This window comes from Vitis riparia, chromosome 4 (genome assembly GCF_004353265.1).
Source record: "Vitis riparia cultivar Riparia Gloire de Montpellier isolate 1030 chromosome 4, EGFV_Vit.rip_1.0, whole genome shotgun sequence".
NCBI classification, from domain to species: domain Eukaryota; kingdom Viridiplantae; phylum Streptophyta; class Magnoliopsida; order Vitales; family Vitaceae; genus Vitis; species Vitis riparia.
The window spans coordinates 6,751,813-6,770,757 of record NC_048434.1 but is presented as its reverse complement, the minus strand read 5'-3'; the positions used below and the strand labels follow the sequence as shown (position 1 = coordinate 6,770,757).

The 18,945-nt window shown below is 39.2% G+C and overlaps 2 protein-coding genes across 4 annotated transcripts; one reads left to right on the top strand and one right to left on the bottom strand.

Annotated features, from left to right (window-relative positions):
• The first annotated feature begins 66 nt into the window (after window positions 1–66).
• LOC117912759 (cysteine--tRNA ligase, chloroplastic/mitochondrial) lies at window positions 67–14,752 on the top strand. Of its 3 annotated transcripts, none has more exons than XM_034827456.1 (9): window positions 67–468; window positions 1,338–1,401; window positions 2,118–2,279; window positions 3,870–4,040; window positions 11,955–12,236; window positions 12,354–12,479; window positions 12,797–12,997; window positions 13,714–13,842; window positions 14,213–14,752. In XM_034827456.1, exons 1-9 carry the CDS (start codon window positions 95–97, stop codon window positions 14,444–14,446), a joined length of 1,743 nt encoding a protein of 580 aa, XP_034683347.1. In that variant the 5' UTR covers window positions 67–94; the 3' UTR covers window positions 14,447–14,752. The 3 variants fall into 3 exon arrangements, with proteins under 3 accessions (XP_034683347.1, XP_034683348.1, XP_034683349.1); XM_034827457.1 differs by having other exon boundaries at window positions 70–468; window positions 13,714–13,815; XM_034827458.1 differs by having other exon boundaries at window positions 292–468; window positions 1,334–1,401.
• A 908-nt stretch (window positions 14,753–15,660) lies between these two features.
• Window positions 15,661–18,475, bottom strand: LOC117912445 (heparanase-like protein 3). Its single transcript, XM_034827019.1, has 9 exons — window positions 18,248–18,475; window positions 18,005–18,041; window positions 17,726–17,909; window positions 17,434–17,582; window positions 16,923–17,153; window positions 16,601–16,790; window positions 16,372–16,497; window positions 16,199–16,298; window positions 15,661–16,117 (listed from the first exon to the last, which is right to left on the bottom strand). Exons 1-9 carry the CDS (start codon window positions 18,446–18,448, stop codon window positions 15,743–15,745), a joined length of 1,593 nt encoding a protein of 530 aa, XP_034682910.1. The 5' UTR covers window positions 18,449–18,475; the 3' UTR covers window positions 15,661–15,742.
• Between the last annotated feature and the right edge of the window lie 470 nt (window positions 18,476–18,945).

The following is an 18,945-nucleotide window of genomic DNA, read 5'->3' as shown; positions in this document are numbered from 1 at the left end:
AGTGAGCGAGTAAACTCGCTCCTTTCAGATAACGCAGCTACGCTTTTAAGTTATAACCCCACGAAAAAGCCTAAAGAAAACAGCAATTGCCCCAATGGGTACTCTTCTCAAGTGCTACAAGCCCTTGTTCCCGCTGCGATTGATTCCGATTCCGAACTCAGTGCGGACGAGTCGTCTCCCAACTCACCACTCCCATGCCATCTTCTCCAACAGCAAGGTCTGTGGAGGTCGCTGCTTCAGTTCTATGAAGCAATATCAGCCATTGATTGATGAGAAAAATAGCGGTGGTGAAGGGGTTGAGAATCGGAGGGCAGAGCTGTGGCTGTACAACACTATGAGTAGGCAGAAGGAGGTGTTCAAGCCCAAAGTAGATGGGAGAGTAGGAATGTATGTGTGTGGTGTCACCGCATACGATCTCAGCCACATTGGCCATGCTCGTGTTTATGTATCCTTCGATGTTCTCTACAGGTCTCTCTTTTTCTCTCTATCTCTCCATCCTTACTTCTAGATAGCCTAGTTCTGTGTGGTTTCTTATTATTGTTTTGTTTTTAGTACTTTTTTTTTCCTTTTAAAAGTTTAAATTTTTATTGCGAGAAAGCTGAAGAATGGAAGAAAATTTTATGGGTTTGGGTTTGGAAGGAAAAAGGATGTGTTTTTTTTTCTTCTGCCTCTATTTGTTCTGCGAGAAAACTAAGGAAAAATGAGAAAAAGAAATATAATTTCAATTCCATGGGTTTTTTTTTTTTGATAAATTTTGGAATTGGAAAAGAAGGAATATTTGTTTGTTTCCCAAGACAACTGGGAAAAATAAACGAAGAAAATGAAAGAAAGTAGAAATTTCAAAATTTTCTATTCATCTATCTATTTTTTTTTCTTTTTAAAATTTGAAATTGGGAAAAAGAACCTCCTTTTCGAATACCTCTGTTCGTTTCCTGGAAACTCGGGAAAAAGTGAATGTAAATTAAGTTTGGGATTCTATGTTATCTTGGAATTAGACAAAGATATGGAGAACTCTTGGTTGGCTGGTAAAAAAATTTGAGTTTTTCTATTATATTTGAATTGGGAGGAAAAAGGAAACCACACTTCAAATAAGCCAAATTGTTGTGTTAAGATTAATAGAATAAACCCTTTTTTCCCCTCTTATCAAGGATTTAAAAAATTTAATATCTTTTCTGTTTCTACATTTTTCTTAGGAACCAAAGAAGGATTTTCCTTTTTGTTTGAGATCAGTTTTATGTGTTTACTTTTTGTTGTTTGTTGTAAGAAGTTTAGTTTTTGCAGTTTGATGTTTGGAGACTAATTTGATTCAATTTATGTATTGTTTTGGAATTAGGCAGATACCTGAGGCATTTGGAGTATGAAGTGAATTATGTTCGAAACTTCACTGATGTAGATGACAAGGTGAATATCTAAACTGCTGCTGAGATGGCATTGTAACTTAAATGTCATTTGCGAAAGAAATCAAATTAATATTTAAGTTTTAAATTGTATATGTTGTTTCAGTTTCAGTTGGATCCAATCTTAGTTCTGTCCTTGAAAATTAACTTCCAAGTTTCACTACTTGATTCTATGCATTGTAAATTGTGTTTCTTTATCATTTGCTGTAATCATGATTTCTAGGGTATGTTTGGTTCCTGGAAAATTTGAGAGAAAATGTAAAGGAAAGAAAATTAAGAGAAAAAGCAAAGAGGAAAAAAAGAAGTGAAGGAAAATAAAAAATAAATTGAAAGCTAATAAATTCTTATTTTATACTATCTCAAACTCATTTAATTTATTTTAACTCTTCTATATAAAGATTAAATGATTTAAAGATACATAAGTTTTCGACTAATTTTAATTATATTTTATTTTCTTTCTACCTATAAAAAAAATTATATTTGATTTTTTTTTGTATTTTTCATAATAAAATCTGAACGAGAAATTCATTTTCCCTAACATTTTTTTTTCTTTCCTTGGTACTTTGTTGAAACCAAATATAGCACTAATGTTTCAATGTTGAATTTTTAGTTCTCCAATTTGTTGATCTTATCATGCTGCACGACTTGGATGCCAAGTACCAACTGCTTTTTACATATGTATGACAGGAGAGCTGAGTCTGCAATTTTCGAATTCTGTAGATAATTGCTAGAGCAAATAAACTGGGGGAGGATCCAATAAATTTGAGCAGACGATACTGCCAAGAGTTCCATGTGGATATGACATATCTTCACTGCTTGCCTCCTTCGGTGGAGCCATGTGTCTCTGACCACATGCCCCAAATCATTGATATGATTAAGCAGGTACTTCACTAAAGTATGATTTTGCGGTGTTACTTCTTTCAAGAATTGCAAGGGCCTGTTCTTGTCCTTGCAACTTGGTTACATCAGTGGAAAGGCCGTGTTCCTCAACCCTGTCCTACTCTTTGTTGCAGAAACGCATGGAAAACCATTGATTTTTTTAGTTATAGTTGTTAAGTTGTATGTTTTTGTGTAAACTCATTCTGTTTTCTTAAGTTTTTGATTAATTAAAGATTTTTTTTAAACAATTATATAACTTCATCTCTGACTGGAAATTATTGCAAAACGGTGAATGTTGTCCTGTCCAATTTATCCCAATCACTTATTTCCTTTCAGTCACCATGGAAGAAAGCAGGGATAGCTGAAGCCATATTTGAGATTCAAAGGCAGGCTTTTTTCATTGTGGAAGAAATTCCTACTCAAAAGTAGAAATTGTTTAACCCTATGTTTGGTTTTTGGAAAATTTGAGGAAAAATACGGTGGAAAAAATGGAGAGGAAAAATAGAAGGAATGAACAAGTGAAGAAAAATAAAAAGTAGATTCAAAGTTAATAAATTATTTTTACATGCTGCTTCAAGCTTATTTCACTTATTTATTTATTTTTTTATATAAAGATAACTAATGTAAAAATGTATAATTTTTTTAACACATTTTAGTTATATTTAATTTTCTTTCCTATTTTCCATGGTATACTAAATATGAGAAAATAATTTGCTTAACATTTTTATTCCTTTCTTTAGCACTTTCCTAGAATCAAACATAGCATATAGGGATGGGGATTGAGATCGTTCACTAAGTTATTGAAAAAAAGAAGGAAAAAAAATAGGAATATGTTTAGTGGAGTGTCAAAACATTATGAAAATATAGATCAATTTTTATTAAAATATTGAGCCTATGGATGTGTGTTAAATGTGTTTGCAAAAAGTCATAATAGATTGCTGTTTTTGTGACAATAGTTTACAGTTGGTAACTTGGTATACAGTCTGATATTTGGATTAGAACAGGCTTAATGATTGTCATTCTTATTACCTACGTATGTATCTATACTAAAAAAAGAGTGATGTGCTCTAAAAAATGTTAATGGGGCAATCCTACTCTCACAGCTCATGACCATCAATGAGCTGCTTCTGAAGAGAGATACTTTTAGATGTTTATTTTTCTAATGTGGCTGGACAAAGGAAAAATTCTTTTCCAAAATATCAACCTTGATTAACTCTGGCTCATCAGTGTGTTGGAGGGAGAAAATGAACATGTAAAGATTGACTTCATTTGATTGATGCTGTGGAATTCAAATTTCATGGACCTTATTTATTTTTTATGCCATGAAACATGTGTTTTTTGGATATTGTTTTTGGTCTTGTTCAGGGGTTCAACATTTTTTCTTTCTTGTCCTCTTTCTATTCAACTATGCATGTACACTTTTTTTTTTATTTATGAATAAACATTATTGCTGAAAATGTGTTAATCTCTTTCTCTCTCTCTCTCTCTCTCACACACACACACACACACACACACACACTCACAGGACATCAGACATCGGATACATGTGTTTCCGTAGATTGGCTTATGACATGATGATGGCTTGCTTGGCAGATTATTGATAATGATTGTGCCTACAGAGTCGAGGGGGATGTGTACTTCTCGGTTGACAAATTCCCAGAATATGGCCGATTATCTGGGCGAAAAGTAGAAGATAATCGAGCAGGTGAACGGGTTGCTGTTGACTCTAGGAAGAAAAATCCTGCAGATTTTGCTTTATGGAAAGTAAGGCTTCAACAAAGAAATGTTTGTCATATTTATACAATGCATGTATATGCCCTATGTTACATAGGTTCGGGTATGGGGGGTCAGGTGCAGGTACGTGTCTAGGCATGGGATCCTTTGCATTCCAAAATCTTAGAATACAAGGATTCAGGTGAAAAGGGTCTCAACTATGGGTGTGGGTACTTGGATATGACATTAATGAAAAATAAATTAACACCAAACATATGCACAATGAAATTAGTTATGATACTATATGGTTAATTGTAATTAGAAAATATATTTATTATATCTTTTCCATTTGAACAAGATATTAAGCCTTATTTTACCTTAACCCTAACACTAATTGTACATGAAGAACTTATTTATTATTAGTCTTTTATTGTAATATAACACTGAGAGAAATATTTAAGAAAAATTATACCACATTATTAATAAACCTTTGTTTCAACCTATAAATTTCATCTATTATAATTTTAAGCACCATGTGCTGAACCCTCCTTTAGTTCATCCCCATCTGCATTCAAGTTCTATTCTTTTGACAGAAGATTGTGCTGCAAAGGTACGAATCTGATTTATTGTGTTAGGAATTTGCTCTGACATCCATTTTCCTTTGTGTTTGGAAGTAATCAGAGAATGAATAGGTCCAAACAAAAATTTCAAAACTGAGGTGGTGAGAGATGAGAGCAAGGGGTGGAGTTGGTGGATTAAGGGGAGGAAGAAGTAGTTTCGTGGTGGAGGCTAAATCTTTCGAAGTATTGATTGAGGAGTTGGGAGGCAAGCTGAAAGGTTGCATTTGGGAGAGAAGCAAAGGGGCCTCCTCTTGGATTAGATTCGGGGAGGTTAGCTTAAGACGGTTTCTAGATGGAGTGGAAGTCTGCTGTAGAGAGGCAAACATTAGTGAATGGGCTACTGGCTGGGAGGAGGAGAATAGAAGGTATAGGATGGAGCGCCGATCGAACGGGGCAGGTAGGTTCATCTTCTGCTCAGTCCGCGACATTGATTCTAAGAAGCATAGCATTATTGTCCCAGAGGGAAAGGGTCAGTCTTTTGGTTGGAACTCTTTGGCCGAGAGGCTGAGAGCTCTTGGTGTGATCCCCTTAGGTGGCTTGCAGGGTCATAAAGGGCCAGAGGAATTGCTGAGGGTGAAAGGGGGCTCGAAGGTCCAATGGAGGGAGAAAGGGGCGGAGCTGAAATCATATGCTGATGCTGTTAGGAAAAGCCCGGGAAGGGTAGGCCAGACTATTTGGATAGAGGTGGGGGAGGGAGAAGTGCGTGGAAGAATAGAACAAATGAGTCAGTGTCTGGTAGGCTGGTGGGGTCCTAGATCATCTGTTTGCCCCGAGATGGAGTTCGTTAGTAGCTGGGCACCAAAATATTGGGCTTTGAAGGGGAATCTGAGGGTGGCCATGCTAGGCAGAGGATTAATGCTTTTTGACTTCGAGTTCCCAGATGAGGCTGAGCGTGTTTTAGACAGAGGTCTAAGAATCTTCAAGGAGAATGTCCTAGTATTGGAGAGATGGAACCCTGAGGTGGGGTGTCTTCGCAAGGAACCAACGTCAAAAGATGTTTGGGTAAGGGTGATGGGTCTTCCTCTTCATTTAAGAAGCTCGGAGGTGCTTAAAAGAATTGGAGATGAATGTGGAGGATTCATATCCGAGGATAAATCTTCTTTGCATGAGTTGCAATGGGCTAGGCTACTGGTGAGGTGCGTGGACAGGGAGTTGCCCAGCACTGTCAATATTGTTGTGGGGTCGGGTTGTTTCTCCCTTCAGCTTTGGTGGGAGTCTTCTCCCTGGTTCACGAAGGTGGTGCCGGCGGGAAGATTCAGCGGGGAAGGTAGCTCAAGGGAAGGAGAAGAGGCTGGTGGGACTGTTGGTGACCTCAGGTGTGGAAGTCAAAGGGAGAAGGTGGAGCAGTTGAGGTCTCAGAAGGGTAAGAGTGTCGTGTCAGCCTGTGGAGGTGATTTTTCCCCATGTCCCGCTGTGCTCTATGAGGCAGGGGATGTAGTGGTGGGCAGAGTAGGGTCAGCTGATGGACAGGTTAGAGAGGGAGACGGCTGCTGTTTGAATAAGCTGGTAAGCCCAGCGTGTGGGCCTAGCTTCGGGCCAAAAGGGCCAGCCCGTGGAGAGCTGTTGGGACTCCCTCATTTAAGTGGGCTAAGGCAGGGGTCTTTTAAAGAAGCCCAGGAGAAGTTGGGCTGTGTCTTAAGGCCCAATGGCTCTTGCGGGGAGAAGGGAGATGGTGTTGGGCTTGTAGGGCCTGTTTCAGCGGAAGGTTGTTTTTTACATGGGGAAGGAATCGTGAGCCCTCGAGCTAGGGCACAATCACCAGGCGTGGAGAAAGGCTCTGGTGATGCCGTCTCTCTTCGTGGGGAAGCATCTCCGGGCTCTCGTCCTTCGGCTCAGATTTGCAGCTCGGAAAGTCAGATTTTTATAGTGGAGGACCCCATCGTCGACATTCTGAGAGTTGCGTCGCAGCCGGAAACCCTTGTGGTGCCGAAAATGGATCAAGTGCTGCGTGATGAAGCTTCCAGGTATGTCAGATTACCTTCGTCTTCTGTGGGGGGTCGGGAAATTTCTCCTTCTTCTCCTTTCTCTGGGTCCGATCGGGCGGGGACGAATGAGGGGGAAGCGTCGGGTTTGATCTCGGAGAGTGAGGGTGAGGAGCAGCTCCCCCTTAGCATTATTCCGGCAGATGGTTGCAATGGGGAGATGGGCCTTGAGGGAGAGAGACACTCGGGTGACGAAGGAAGGGGGGACGAGCTCGAGGTACTATTTCAAGAATTGGAAGGAAGAGGATGCCGATGGGATGATAGTTGCCTGGCGAGATTTAGCAAGTTCCTGGGCTTTTCGACGGAAGGATTTGAAGGAGAAATTCTGAACTTGCTCCTAAGGAATAAGAGAAGAAGGGAGCAGAACATTAAGAAAGACATTTCGGGGTCCACAAAGTTTGATCGTGAGTTGAAGAAATTAGAGTGGTCCATCAACTATAAAGGGGCGAGGAAGGAGAAATCTATGAGCAGAGATGGTGGGGACAGAACCTCGAACCTTAAATGAAGATAAAGATCATATCTTGGAATGTAAGAGGGGCCAACGATAGGGATAAAAGGAAAGTTATTAAGGCTTTGATCAGGTCACAAAGAGCAGATTTGGTGTGTCTTCAGGAGACCAAAATTGAAGACATGTCCAGAGGAATTGTTCACAGTCTTGGAGTGGGAAGATTCTTGGCCTGGGGTGCTTTGAGTGCAAGGGGGGCAGCCGGTGGGATAGTAGTGTTTTGGGATAACAGGGTCTTGGAGTTAATGGGTATGGAGGTGGGTCTATTTTCAGTCTCCTGTCGCTTTAAAAATTGTGAAGATGGCTTCTTGTGGACCTTCACGGGAGTATATGGACCCACCATGAAACGGCATAGAGAGTTGTTTTGGGAAGAGCTAGGAGCCATTCGAGGGCTGTGGTCTGACCCTTGGTGTATTGGTGGGGATTTTAACGTGGTCAGATTTCCTAATGAGCGTAGTAGAGAAGGTAGATTGACCGGGTCTATGAGAAGATTTTCGGAGGTGATTGAGGAGTTGGCTTTAAAAGATTTGCCTCTCCATGGGGGGCTATTCACGTGGAGTGGAGGGCTGAATGGTCTGTCTAGGTCCAGACTGGATCGTTTTCTGATTTCGGAGGATTGGGAGAATCACTTCAGTGGGGCGTCTCAGTGTTCTCTCCCAAGACCGGTTTCCGATCACTTCCCAATCCTGTTAGACGGGGGTGGGACGAGGAGAGGTCCAATTCCATTTCGGTTCGAGAATATGTGGTTGAAGGAGGAGGGGTTTAAGGAGTTGTTGAAGGGCTGGTGGCAAGGATTTAATTATAGTGGTTCCTATAGCTTCATTTTGACAGAGAAATTGAAGGCCCTGAAAATTAAGCTGAAGGAATGGAATTTGGAAGTCTTTGGCAAAGTGGGGGTGAACAAAGGGCTGGCCCTGGAGAAAGTATCCTACTGGGATAATCAGGAGCATCTCAGAATTTTAAATGAGCAGGAGCTAGAGGCGAGAAAGGAGGCTAGGGAGGAATTTAAGAAATGGGTTTTAATGGAGGAGACTTCATGGAGACAAAAATCGAGAGAAATTTGGCTGAAGGAAGGCGATAAGAACACGGGATTCTTCCATAAGATGGCAAATTCGAATAGAAGGAGGAACTGCTTGAAGAAGATAAAAATAAATGGCACCTGGATCTCAGATGAGCGCGACATTCAAAGAGGAGTGGTGAGGGCCTTCAAGGATCTTTTATCAGATCCTGGAGGATGGCGTCCTTGCTGCAACAATATTGAGTTTGACAGCATTGGGGATGAAGAGGCAGCCAGGCTGGAGGAGAGCTTTTCTGGAGATGAGGTGTTTTTGGCTCTTTCAGACCTGAATGGGGACAAGGCCCCTGGTCCGGACGGCTTTTCTCTAGCTTTTTGGCAATTCAGTTGGGATTTTGTCAAAGACGAGGTCTTGGGTTTCTTCAAGGAGTTTTATGAGAGGGGAAAATTCGTAAGAAGCTTGAATACCACTTTCTTAGTCTTAATCCCAAAGAAGAGTGGGGCTGAAGACTTGAGTGATTTCAGACCTATCAGTTTGGTGGGGGGTCTCTACAAGCTGCTCGCTAAGGTCTTAGCCAATAGATTGAAAAAGGTTGTGGGTAAAGTGGTGTCCTCCTCCCAAAACGCCTTTGTTGAAGGTAGGCAAATTCTTGATGCCTCATTAGTTGCTAATGAGGTCATAGATTCCGTGCTGAAAAGAAAGGAAAGTGGGATCTTGTGTAAATTGGACTTAGAGAAGGCCTATGATCGGATTAATTGGGATTTTCTGATATCGGTGATGCAAAGAATGGGTTTTGGGGAGAAATGGATTGGGTGGATTAGATGGTGCATATCTACTGCCTCGTTTTCGGTTCTGGTCAATGGTTCTCCTTCCGGTTTTTTCCGGAGTTCTAGGGGGTTAAGGCAAGGAGATCCTCTCTCTCCTTACCTTTTCGTCTTAGGAATGGAGGCATTAAGTAGTCTCATCAACAGAGCAGTGAGAGGGGGCTTTCTCTCAGGCTGCAGGGTAGGGGGAAGGGAAGGTGGCGGAATCCAAGTTACGCACCTGCTGTTTGCCGATGATACTTTGGTCTTCTGTGATGACTCTCAAGAGCAATTGGCCTTTCTAAGTTGGTTATTAATGTGGTTTGAAGCCACCTCCGGACTGCGCATTAATTTGAACAAAAGTGAGATTTTGCCGGTGGGTTGCGTGGAGAATGCTGAGTTGCTGGCAGCTGAACTGGGCTGCAAGGTGGGATCCCTCCCTTCCACCTATTTGGGTCTCCCTTTGGGAGCTTCACATAAGTCTGTGAAGGTTTGGGACGGAGTGGAAGAGCGGATGAGGAAGAAACTTGCCTTGTGGAAGAGGCAATTCATTTCTAAGGGAGGAAGACTCACCCTTATCCGGAGTACTTTGGCGGGCATGCCAACTTACCTTATGTCAATATTGCGCATGCCAAGAGTGGTTAAGCTAAGACTTGAGAAAATTCAAAGGGATTTTCTTTGGGGAGGGGGAGCGTTGGAGAAGAGGCCCCATCTTGTTAAGTGGGCTGTTGTTTGTACTCATAAAAAGATGGGTGGATTGGGGATTAGAAATCTGTCCAATCTTAATAGAGCCCTTTTGTGCAAATGGAGTTGGCGTTATGCGGTTGAAGGTGATTCATATTGGAAGATTATTATTAGTACGAAGTATGGGGTGGAAAGAGGAGGGTGGAGCACTTGTGGGGCTAGAGAGGGCCATGGGGTTGGGCTTTGGAAGGAAATCAGCAAGGAAGGGTTGCTTTTGCACAATAATGTATCTTTCTCGGTGGGGGATGGTAAAAGGGTGAGGTTTTGGAAAGATATTTGGTGTGGGAATACCCCCCTTTGTGAGGCTTTCCCCTCTTTGTTCGATTTAGCGGGGTCTAAAGATGCGTGGGTTGCGGACTATTGGGATCCAATGGGGGAAGTGGGAGGGTGGTCTCCACTTTTCCTTAGACCTTTCAACGATTGGGAGGTGGAGGAGGTGGAGAGACTCTTATCGTCCATTCAAGGGAAGAGGCTGGTGGCTGATGGGGAGGATAGGATGCAGTGGAGAGGGACGAAAAACGAGATTTACACTGTAAAATCGCTTTACAAGTCCCTTGATCATAGCGGTGCAGTCTCGTTTCCGGGTAATATCATTTGGAGTCCGTATGTTCCTTCAAAGGTGAGTTTTTTTGCTTGGGAAGCGTCTTGGGAGAAGGTCCTTACTCAAGATCAGCTTAAGAGGAGGGGCTGGATCTTAGCCAATAGATGTTGCTTGTGTTGCGTTGAAGAGGAATCGATAAACCATATTCTTGCTCACTGCCCTAAGACGAAGATTTTGTGGGACCTCTTGCTTTCTCTTTTTGGGGTCAATTGGGTGTTGCCGTTTTCGGTGAGAGACATTCTATTAAGTTGGCATGTCTCTTTTAAGGATAAGAATCATAGAAAGGTTTGGCGGGCAGCTCCTCTTTGTCTATTTTGGACAATTTGGAAGGAAAGAAATAGGATAGTCTTCGATAACGAGGCTTTGTCGACTCAAAGATTGAAAAACTCATTTGTTTGTAACCTCTTATCTTGGGCTAATTCTTCTATAGGTGTAGGCCCTTTATCTTTGTTTTCCTTTGTGGTTTGGGTGGGTTCTAGGTGAGGGCTGGTAAGTGTTTGTGTTTTTGTTGCTTGTTTTAGGTCTCTCTTGTATACTCCCTGTATACTTTGGGTTGCCTTTCAAGCTCCCTTTTTAATATATTTGTGCTTTTGCCTATCAAAAAAAAAATCTATTATAATTTTAAAGTAATTAAAAAGGATAAACCATTTCCTTACAAGATTTAGAAATTAATTTAAATAGTATTTATTTTTTTATTACAATTTAATTTACACTATTATCTAATAGATAAAGAACGGAATAATCTTATTTGACCCAATATATGCATAATTAAAAAAATTAAAGAAATAGATAAAATAGTCATGAGCTAAATAGCTGTATCCAATGAAATATAAGCATGTTTGACGTTGATCTCACACCCACGTCTGTGTCATATTGTGTTGACACGAGTATTTTGGCTGAAATTAACGTCTTTGTGTATCGCAACATATACCAAACCATTAGAGCTGTTAAAATCTGTTCTAGTCTGTAGTCTTGCATAAACCTTCTTGAGTTTTAGCAAGTTTTGGACGATTCCAATTGGTTATAGAGGGTAGGTACTTATGCATACACACGAGTCAGGATCAAATTATACCTATTGCAGAACTTATTCTTACATCCTTGATAAACTGTTGTTAGGTCAATGTTTTGCAAAGCCTACTGTTGGATAAGCTGTCCTCATGCTAGTCATAGTTGCCAAATACCAAGTCCTTTTTCTATGAAGTTAAAATAAAACTTTAATTTAAAACACTGTATGGATGATATGACAGTATTGGATCAGCTTATATTTTGTGAGCATGATGAGTTATGTTTTGGGGGCAAGGGACGGTGAGGTTTGGACATTGATCAAATGGTAGCTCTAAGTAATGAGGACCCACCAAGAGTTAGGGGGTGTAGAAGTAAGTTCTGTGCAATGATATTGAAAAGTTCTTATATGATTAGAGGAGAGAATACAAAATAGACTGCCTGAATTTGTCAGTCTTGTTGGTTATATTTGGGAATCATGTTTGCATCATCACTGTTGGGTTCGGAATTGACAATTATTTGCATTGATTTATAATCTTATTGATGTTTGCATGAGTCTTTGCTTAACTATTTTAAACAGATGCATTTAATTGTTATTAGTTGGATAGCAAATGTTATTTGTTATCATATTTCCAACTATATTTGTTTGCTATGAAGTACCTCTTGCTACAGAATCTATTGGTAATTTGCAGGCTGCAAAGAAGGGGGAACCCTTTTGGGACAGTCCATGGGGGCCTGGGAGACCTGGATGGCATATTGAGTGCAGTGCCATGAGTGCTGCTTATCTGGGTTACTCATTTGACATTCATGGTGGAGGGATGGACCTTGTGTTTCCCCACCATGAAAATGAAATTGCTCAGAGTTGTGCTGCCTGTAAACAGAGTAATATAAGCTATTGGATACACAATGGATTTGTCACCATTGATTCAGAGAAAATGTCAAAATCCCTTGGAAATTTCTTCACAATACGACAGGTTGGGGATTTGATGTGGTCTTATTTCTCTGCCTGTTATTGCAACTCAACTGACATCTTTGAGTTTGCTTTTCAAATGTCTCTACTTCATGATTGTATGCATTTGATCCTTTCTCAGGTTATAGACATTTACCATCCGCTAGCTTTGAGGCTTTTCTTGATAGGAACCCACTATCGTTCCCCGATCAACTACTCAGATGTGCAGCTTGAAAGTGCCTCTGACCGTGTTTTCTACATTTATCAGGTACATAATTTTTAATAACTCAGCTCAAGAATAAAATCTCTCTCTCTCTCTCACAGACACGCAGACACACACACACACACAGAAACCACCTGAGCTAACATTGGTTTTCTCATAATATAATTTGCTGTCCAAACCAATCTGTCTGGCTTACTGATCTGAATGTTCCTGTCTGGGACTGGACAAAAAAGATGCCTAAGTTTTACATGGCAACACTTGGAGAGTGAATTTAATAGTTTGTTACAGCTTTCTGTCTGAATTTAGCAACGACTTTATATCTGATCAATGACATGGTCCCTACTGTTGTTCATTGGTTGCAGACGCTACATGACTGTCAAAATGCGATGGACCAGGATGATGTGACAAAGAAGGATTCTGTCCCACCTCATATTTTGGATTGCATCAATAAATTTTACAATGATTTTCTGACTTCAATGTCAGACGATCTTCATACTCCTGTTGTTTTGGCTGCTTTATCTGACCCATTGAAAACCATCAATGATCTGCTACATACTCGTAAGGTATTTATCTATGGTTACATCTTATATTGATATGGGTATGTAAACTCATTATTACTGTTTATCTTAGTTAATGTAGATTGTATGGTTTGTGAGGAACACCAATGGCTAGGATGTGTTAGGGAGTTATCTCATGGGCTGTGACCTGCTTTGGTCTGACATTGAACCTTAACCAAAGGAGTAAGACCCTTCATGGATTTTAAATTGATATGTTCAGCATGAAAACCAAACTGATGCAGAACAGGGAGGGGATGGGGGGTGGTGAGGGTGTTGGCCTTGGTTTAGACACCTTGTGTACAGTGAATTCTAGTGTTCAGATTAGTATACAGTAAATTCTGTAGTGTTCAGATTAGTAGACAGTTGTAGGGATTCTTACATTGTTGATAAAGTGTACAGTATAGAATTCTTACTGTATTGATTCTCCACACAACCCATCAGTACCATTTACACAAATCTATGTCTAATTAATGTTATTGATCCTACCCATTTTTTGGTCCTTTTTGCGTTATTTATGACACAACTCTCTCTTTTCTGTTTTTTGGGGATAAATAAACAATTTGTGGGAATTCTTACATAGTTGATTAAAAATATACAGTTTGGAATTCTTATTGCAGTAATTCTTACATTCCCATATGAATCTATTTGTAATAATTGTTATCGATCCTATTTTATTTTATTTTGTCATTTTTGTGTTATTTATAACGGAATGATCTGTACAGGGAAAGAAGCAAGAACTGCGACTAGAATCACTGGCAGCTCTTGAAAAGGTTATCAGAGATGTTCTTACCATTTTAGGATTGATGCCTGCAAGTTACTCTGAGGTATGCAAATGCATTATGACAAAACCTGTGAGTTTTCTAAGAAATTCCATTTCTTAACCAAGCATTTTAAGTAGGAGCACATGACCCAGTTTTAGCATGTATAATAATTTGCAAATTGTTTTTGAATATTGTGCGCAATTTCCAAATATTCATGATTTAGTTTCCTCCAAAATATTCATGATTTAGTTTCCTCCCATAAAACTATCCGTCTATCTATCTATCAGTCCATATATATATACATATTAAAACTCTTGTTGGATTTTGGTGTCTCCATCGGACTCACATGTCTTCATTTTCCTGACTAATTTCTGTCCTGTGAATGTCTGGAATTCAATAATCCATCTACTATACCTGTTAATCTATTTTTTAATGTCCCAATAACCATTTCATGTGCCAGGCTTTGCTGCAGCTGAGAGAAAAGGCATTGAAGCGCTCCAAGTTAACAGAAGATCAAATTTTGCAAAAAATTGAAGAAAGGACCATGGCAAGGAAGAACAAAGAGTATGAAAAATCAGATGCAATTAGGAAAGATTTGGCTGCTGTAGGAATTGCTCTCATGGATAGCCCGGATGGGACAACTTGGAGACCAGCTATTCCCCTTGCACTGCAAGAGCAGGTTGCTGCAACTTGAGTGTCTACAGCATCAACACTATCTTTCTATCATTGTGGCCAAAATTCAGATTTTCTGAAATTAGTTTCTCCTCCAAAACAAAATTAAGGTGAGTTTTGGAATTTTGAAATGGGGTATGCATGTGTGCTGAGGATGAATTATTTATTCTTTGTTGTGGGTGGACATATGATCACTGTTAGGAAGAAAATTTATTTATCATGGAGGCAGGAGTATTGTTTCATTAATGACGGATGTTTTTCATTTAAAATAAGCAATATATTTGTAGCTAAATAATGATAGTTGGTTATTCTTATTCTTAGTGTCAAATGAGGCCTCTTCTTTATTTTTTGTTGTCTTTGTGTTTGAAACCACCGGAAAAAAATTATGGGATTTGAGGAAATAAAAGACATTAAAATATACTTGATTTTTTCCTCATAAGTTATAGAAGAGGAGAAGAAACAAAGCTAAAAAGATGGAGAAAAAGAAAATGGTAAAGCATCTGAAGTTGTCTTTTTAATTGAATAGTTTTTGGTTTATTCATCTATATCTTCAATATTTTAAATGATTTTTGAAGTTGTATATGTTGTTATTTCTGTGATTTATTCATGCTAGTCATCTGACCCCACATGGGATTCTAGAATTATTTGAAATTTGAGATGGAGTTGGAGAAAACATTGGCATGACTTAGAGCCATTTCAGAGTAATTCTGGTTATAAACCAAAAAAGTGCTTTGATGATGTGTTTGATAATGTCTTCTATAACAAAAAGGTGATTTTTGAAAGAATCACTTAAAAGTGATTGTCTATGAATCACTTAAAGTGATTCTCTATATTTTTAAAAGTAATTTTCAAAAGTTTGCCAAAGATCTATTTTTATGAAGAAACGCTTCCAAGCATTTGGAAGAGCTTCTAGTCCTCTTGAAGTCACACTCTCAAACGGGCTCTTAATAGAACCCAAGAAAGAGTGTAATAGAGAGAAAAGTAATGCACATGGTACAAAAGGGCATGGATTGGATTTCTTTGTGACATTATGCCATGTGACATGAGAAGTAACCAAACTGTACTGTTTGATAGATAATATTGTTATTTATTAGATAAATGGTACGAAAAATGGTTATCTTACAACACAACCTGATTGAATTATCCCACAGAATAACCATTGTAGCTTATATGCCCTTTGATTCATTATCTTTATGTAGACTTTGACATTTTGCATGTCTTTCATCTTCAGAAAAATATGCAAATAATTGGCAGTAGTATTCCAAATAGTAGTAGCTCAATCAACAAATAAAATTTATACATTTCCATCTGGCTACTTCTACTTACAGGCAGGGTAATTGATATTAGGGAAGCGAACAAACACAATAGAGAAAGGAGCAACAATTACAGGATCCATTGAGCTTACCCTTATAGGTTCCAAGGGAGGGACAATCCCAGATGAATTTATGGTCACTACTTTCCCATTTAGAAGCAGTGTTTGGCTGTGTAAATCCCCATCCTTGGCTGTCAAATGATATTCTTCTCTCATGCTTGCATCAATTTTAGAAACTCGAGGCATCCTAGAAAAATTTGATCTTTGAGTTTTGTCTTTATGTTGTAAAGTTGAAGTCCTGTTGCCAGCATTTTCGGTTGAAACTTGGACTTGAACTGTAGTGTTACCATCTAGGTTGATCAATAGCAATGTGATTCCTGGCTGCAGTGATGAAAACCAGACATGATAACTCTGAAGAGTATTTATCTTCTGCTGGTGAATTTAAATGTAGATTTTACTTACAGATTGTTTGGAACAGTGAGCGTAAGCACGTATTTTCCTTGTCCCATAGAAGCTGGTTGATAGAACATTTCTTCCCATTAAACGGTGCCAAAGAAGTGCACTGCAAGATGACAACATCAACAATAATGGCTGGGATTACTATGTTCAGTCTTAATTTAGAATTAAAAAATAACCTGTAATAATCAGGATTTGGGACAAAGGTTGTAGTGTTGAGTAGGCCATAGTTTCCTCCAATCAAGGTTTGCCTACAATATGTCTTGGTACCATAAGATGATGCCATTCCAAGCTGATCCAGGTACCTGTTTGGTTAGTGAGAAAACTAGATCATTGTTGGAAAGGAAGTATCCAAAAGTCAGAGAGAACTTTCCATCTCAAAACATCAGTACTAAGTTACTAACTTACCAGAAACTGAAAGCAAATGCATTAGTGACAAGATTATGGCCACTGTTGTAAGCCCCTCCAGCTTCACCAACCCAAGCAGTTGCTGAAGTTGCAGAAGTCTGTAGAATGCTTTGGAGGTCTTGGAATGGCTTGGAACCACCATCAAGATAGGACGGATCAAGAATTTTATCAATGAGGTGATCATCAACCCCTATATACCAGAAATGGAAAAAAGGTTAACTCTCATTCTCAGGATAGAAGCTTCTGTAGATTACACACAGAAACACACTAGACTGAAGGCAAAAAACTGAGAGAAAGGAGAGGACAAAAAGTGACAATATACCTGGACCGAGGTTATATATATGATGGGTGACTACTTGAAGAGATTTGAGTGTTTTATCTATGAATTCTGTGTACCAACTTGCATCAAAGAACCCTCCTGGCCCTAGGACTAGTGGCTTAACTTCAAAACCTGCATAAATCTTTTGCACCATGCTTTGGAGAGTGTTTATGTCAGATGCATATTGATCTGCTGCAATTCCTGCTCCAACTCCATTTCCAGTCAGCTCATTTCCTGAGATGCAACAAGAAGTTTTAGAACCTGAAATTCTGTTTAAGAAAGTGGAAGAAGAGTGGAGGAAAATTTTGTCGGCCTTGGCAGTTTAGACTCTAGATCAACACAAAGAAGCCTAGGTTCTTCCAAGCTCCACTGTCTAGTTCATCTATCATCTTGATCATTTCAAGCAGTTTTAACTGTTTCAAGTGCTTAACAAAGAAATAGGTACCACGTTTCTTAAAAATTTAGCGAACATCTTTGTTATCTTATGTGAAAATGAAAATATAAGAGCCCTTACCAAGTTCCCAACCATGAATGGTGTAGCCCTTGTTTGCACTATACCGAATAAGGGATTCTGCATCACTGGAGTTCCAAGCTCCTGCAGCCAAACCATCCAGGCCTATAGTCCTTCCACTTAGTGCATTCAACCCAAAAATCACGACGGCCCTATTGTTATTGAACTTTGTGAGAATAAATAGTGAGTTTAGCTGTGATTCATTTATAACATAAATTTGTTTGGAAGGAAAGAAAATGCTTGGTAAGACATTGCTTTTCGTTTGAACTGCTGACATATGATAGGAAAATACTACCCTGCCTCTCTGAAGAACAGGTTCAGCTCATCCCATCTCGACATAGGTAAGCAACCTTCTGAGAAACCAAACATTTCTGAGCTATTTTTAACAAACTGAGCACAGGGATTTTGGTCACTGGTCCTTTGGTATATGACTTTATCCTGTAAGGTGCCACCCATCCTAACTTTCAGGGGAGAAAAAGCTGCATTCTCATCAAATTAGAGTTAGAACTCAAGCTGCTAGAAGATACTTATGGAATTTGCAAGGTTAATAAGGTTCATGGAAAATCTTCATTACCCTTGACAGCATTCAACAAAATTTTGTTGCTAAGATCCTACAAAAAGAAATGCATCCATTAGAAAATGATTAAAAAAAAAGCAGCTTAAGAGTATCAATCTTCCCATGACTTCAGCTATCAAATTTTCCATTGGAATTCTTTGATAGTTGACATATATTTTCTATGTAACTTTGGTGTCGTTTGAATTGCTTTTCCAACAGTGAGAAAATCAGTTGAATGAAGCTGAAAGTAGTTTAGCTTACCAGATTGAGAAGAGAAGCTCTACCCCAACTGCAAGTTCCATAGTCACATTTATCAGGAGGCCACCAATCCAAGGTGGCACATATAAAATCATCATCTGTGCTTCCAATTGCAACTCTTCCATTAATAAAAACACTGCCTTCTTCAACATTTCCAGATCCTCCACTCCTCTGCGAAGCCACTGGGATTGAGCTCTGACTCATCAAACACACCCATAAACACAACCCCACAAAAGTCAAAACACAACCCATCTCACCCACAATGCTTTTTGGCAGAATTCAAGCTCTATCTCACACTCTTGTAGGGAACCCATCTCATTTTTCTAAGAATAAAATAAAGCAAAACAGTTTTTTAAACATAATTTCTGATTTCTATCTACTAACAAATCTGTTTAATAACCAAGGAGAGATACATTTCTAGCAAACCTGCCCACCAAGATGATAAAGAAAAACGTAACTCCAACAAACCCACTAAACAAATCACTCCAGTTATGTCATCACCAGTTATTGCTTGGTTCCTCACTTTAGTTGTTGCCTTTAAGAGGCCACTGAAAATCAACATTAAATTATCCGAGATGCATGTTTGGAAGATAATGTCATAGGATTAAGAAAAACACTTCATATTTTCAAAATCCAATATAAAATTGAACTCAATAGTCAACAGCAAACGAAAGCACTAGAAAAACAAAACCCCAAATAAA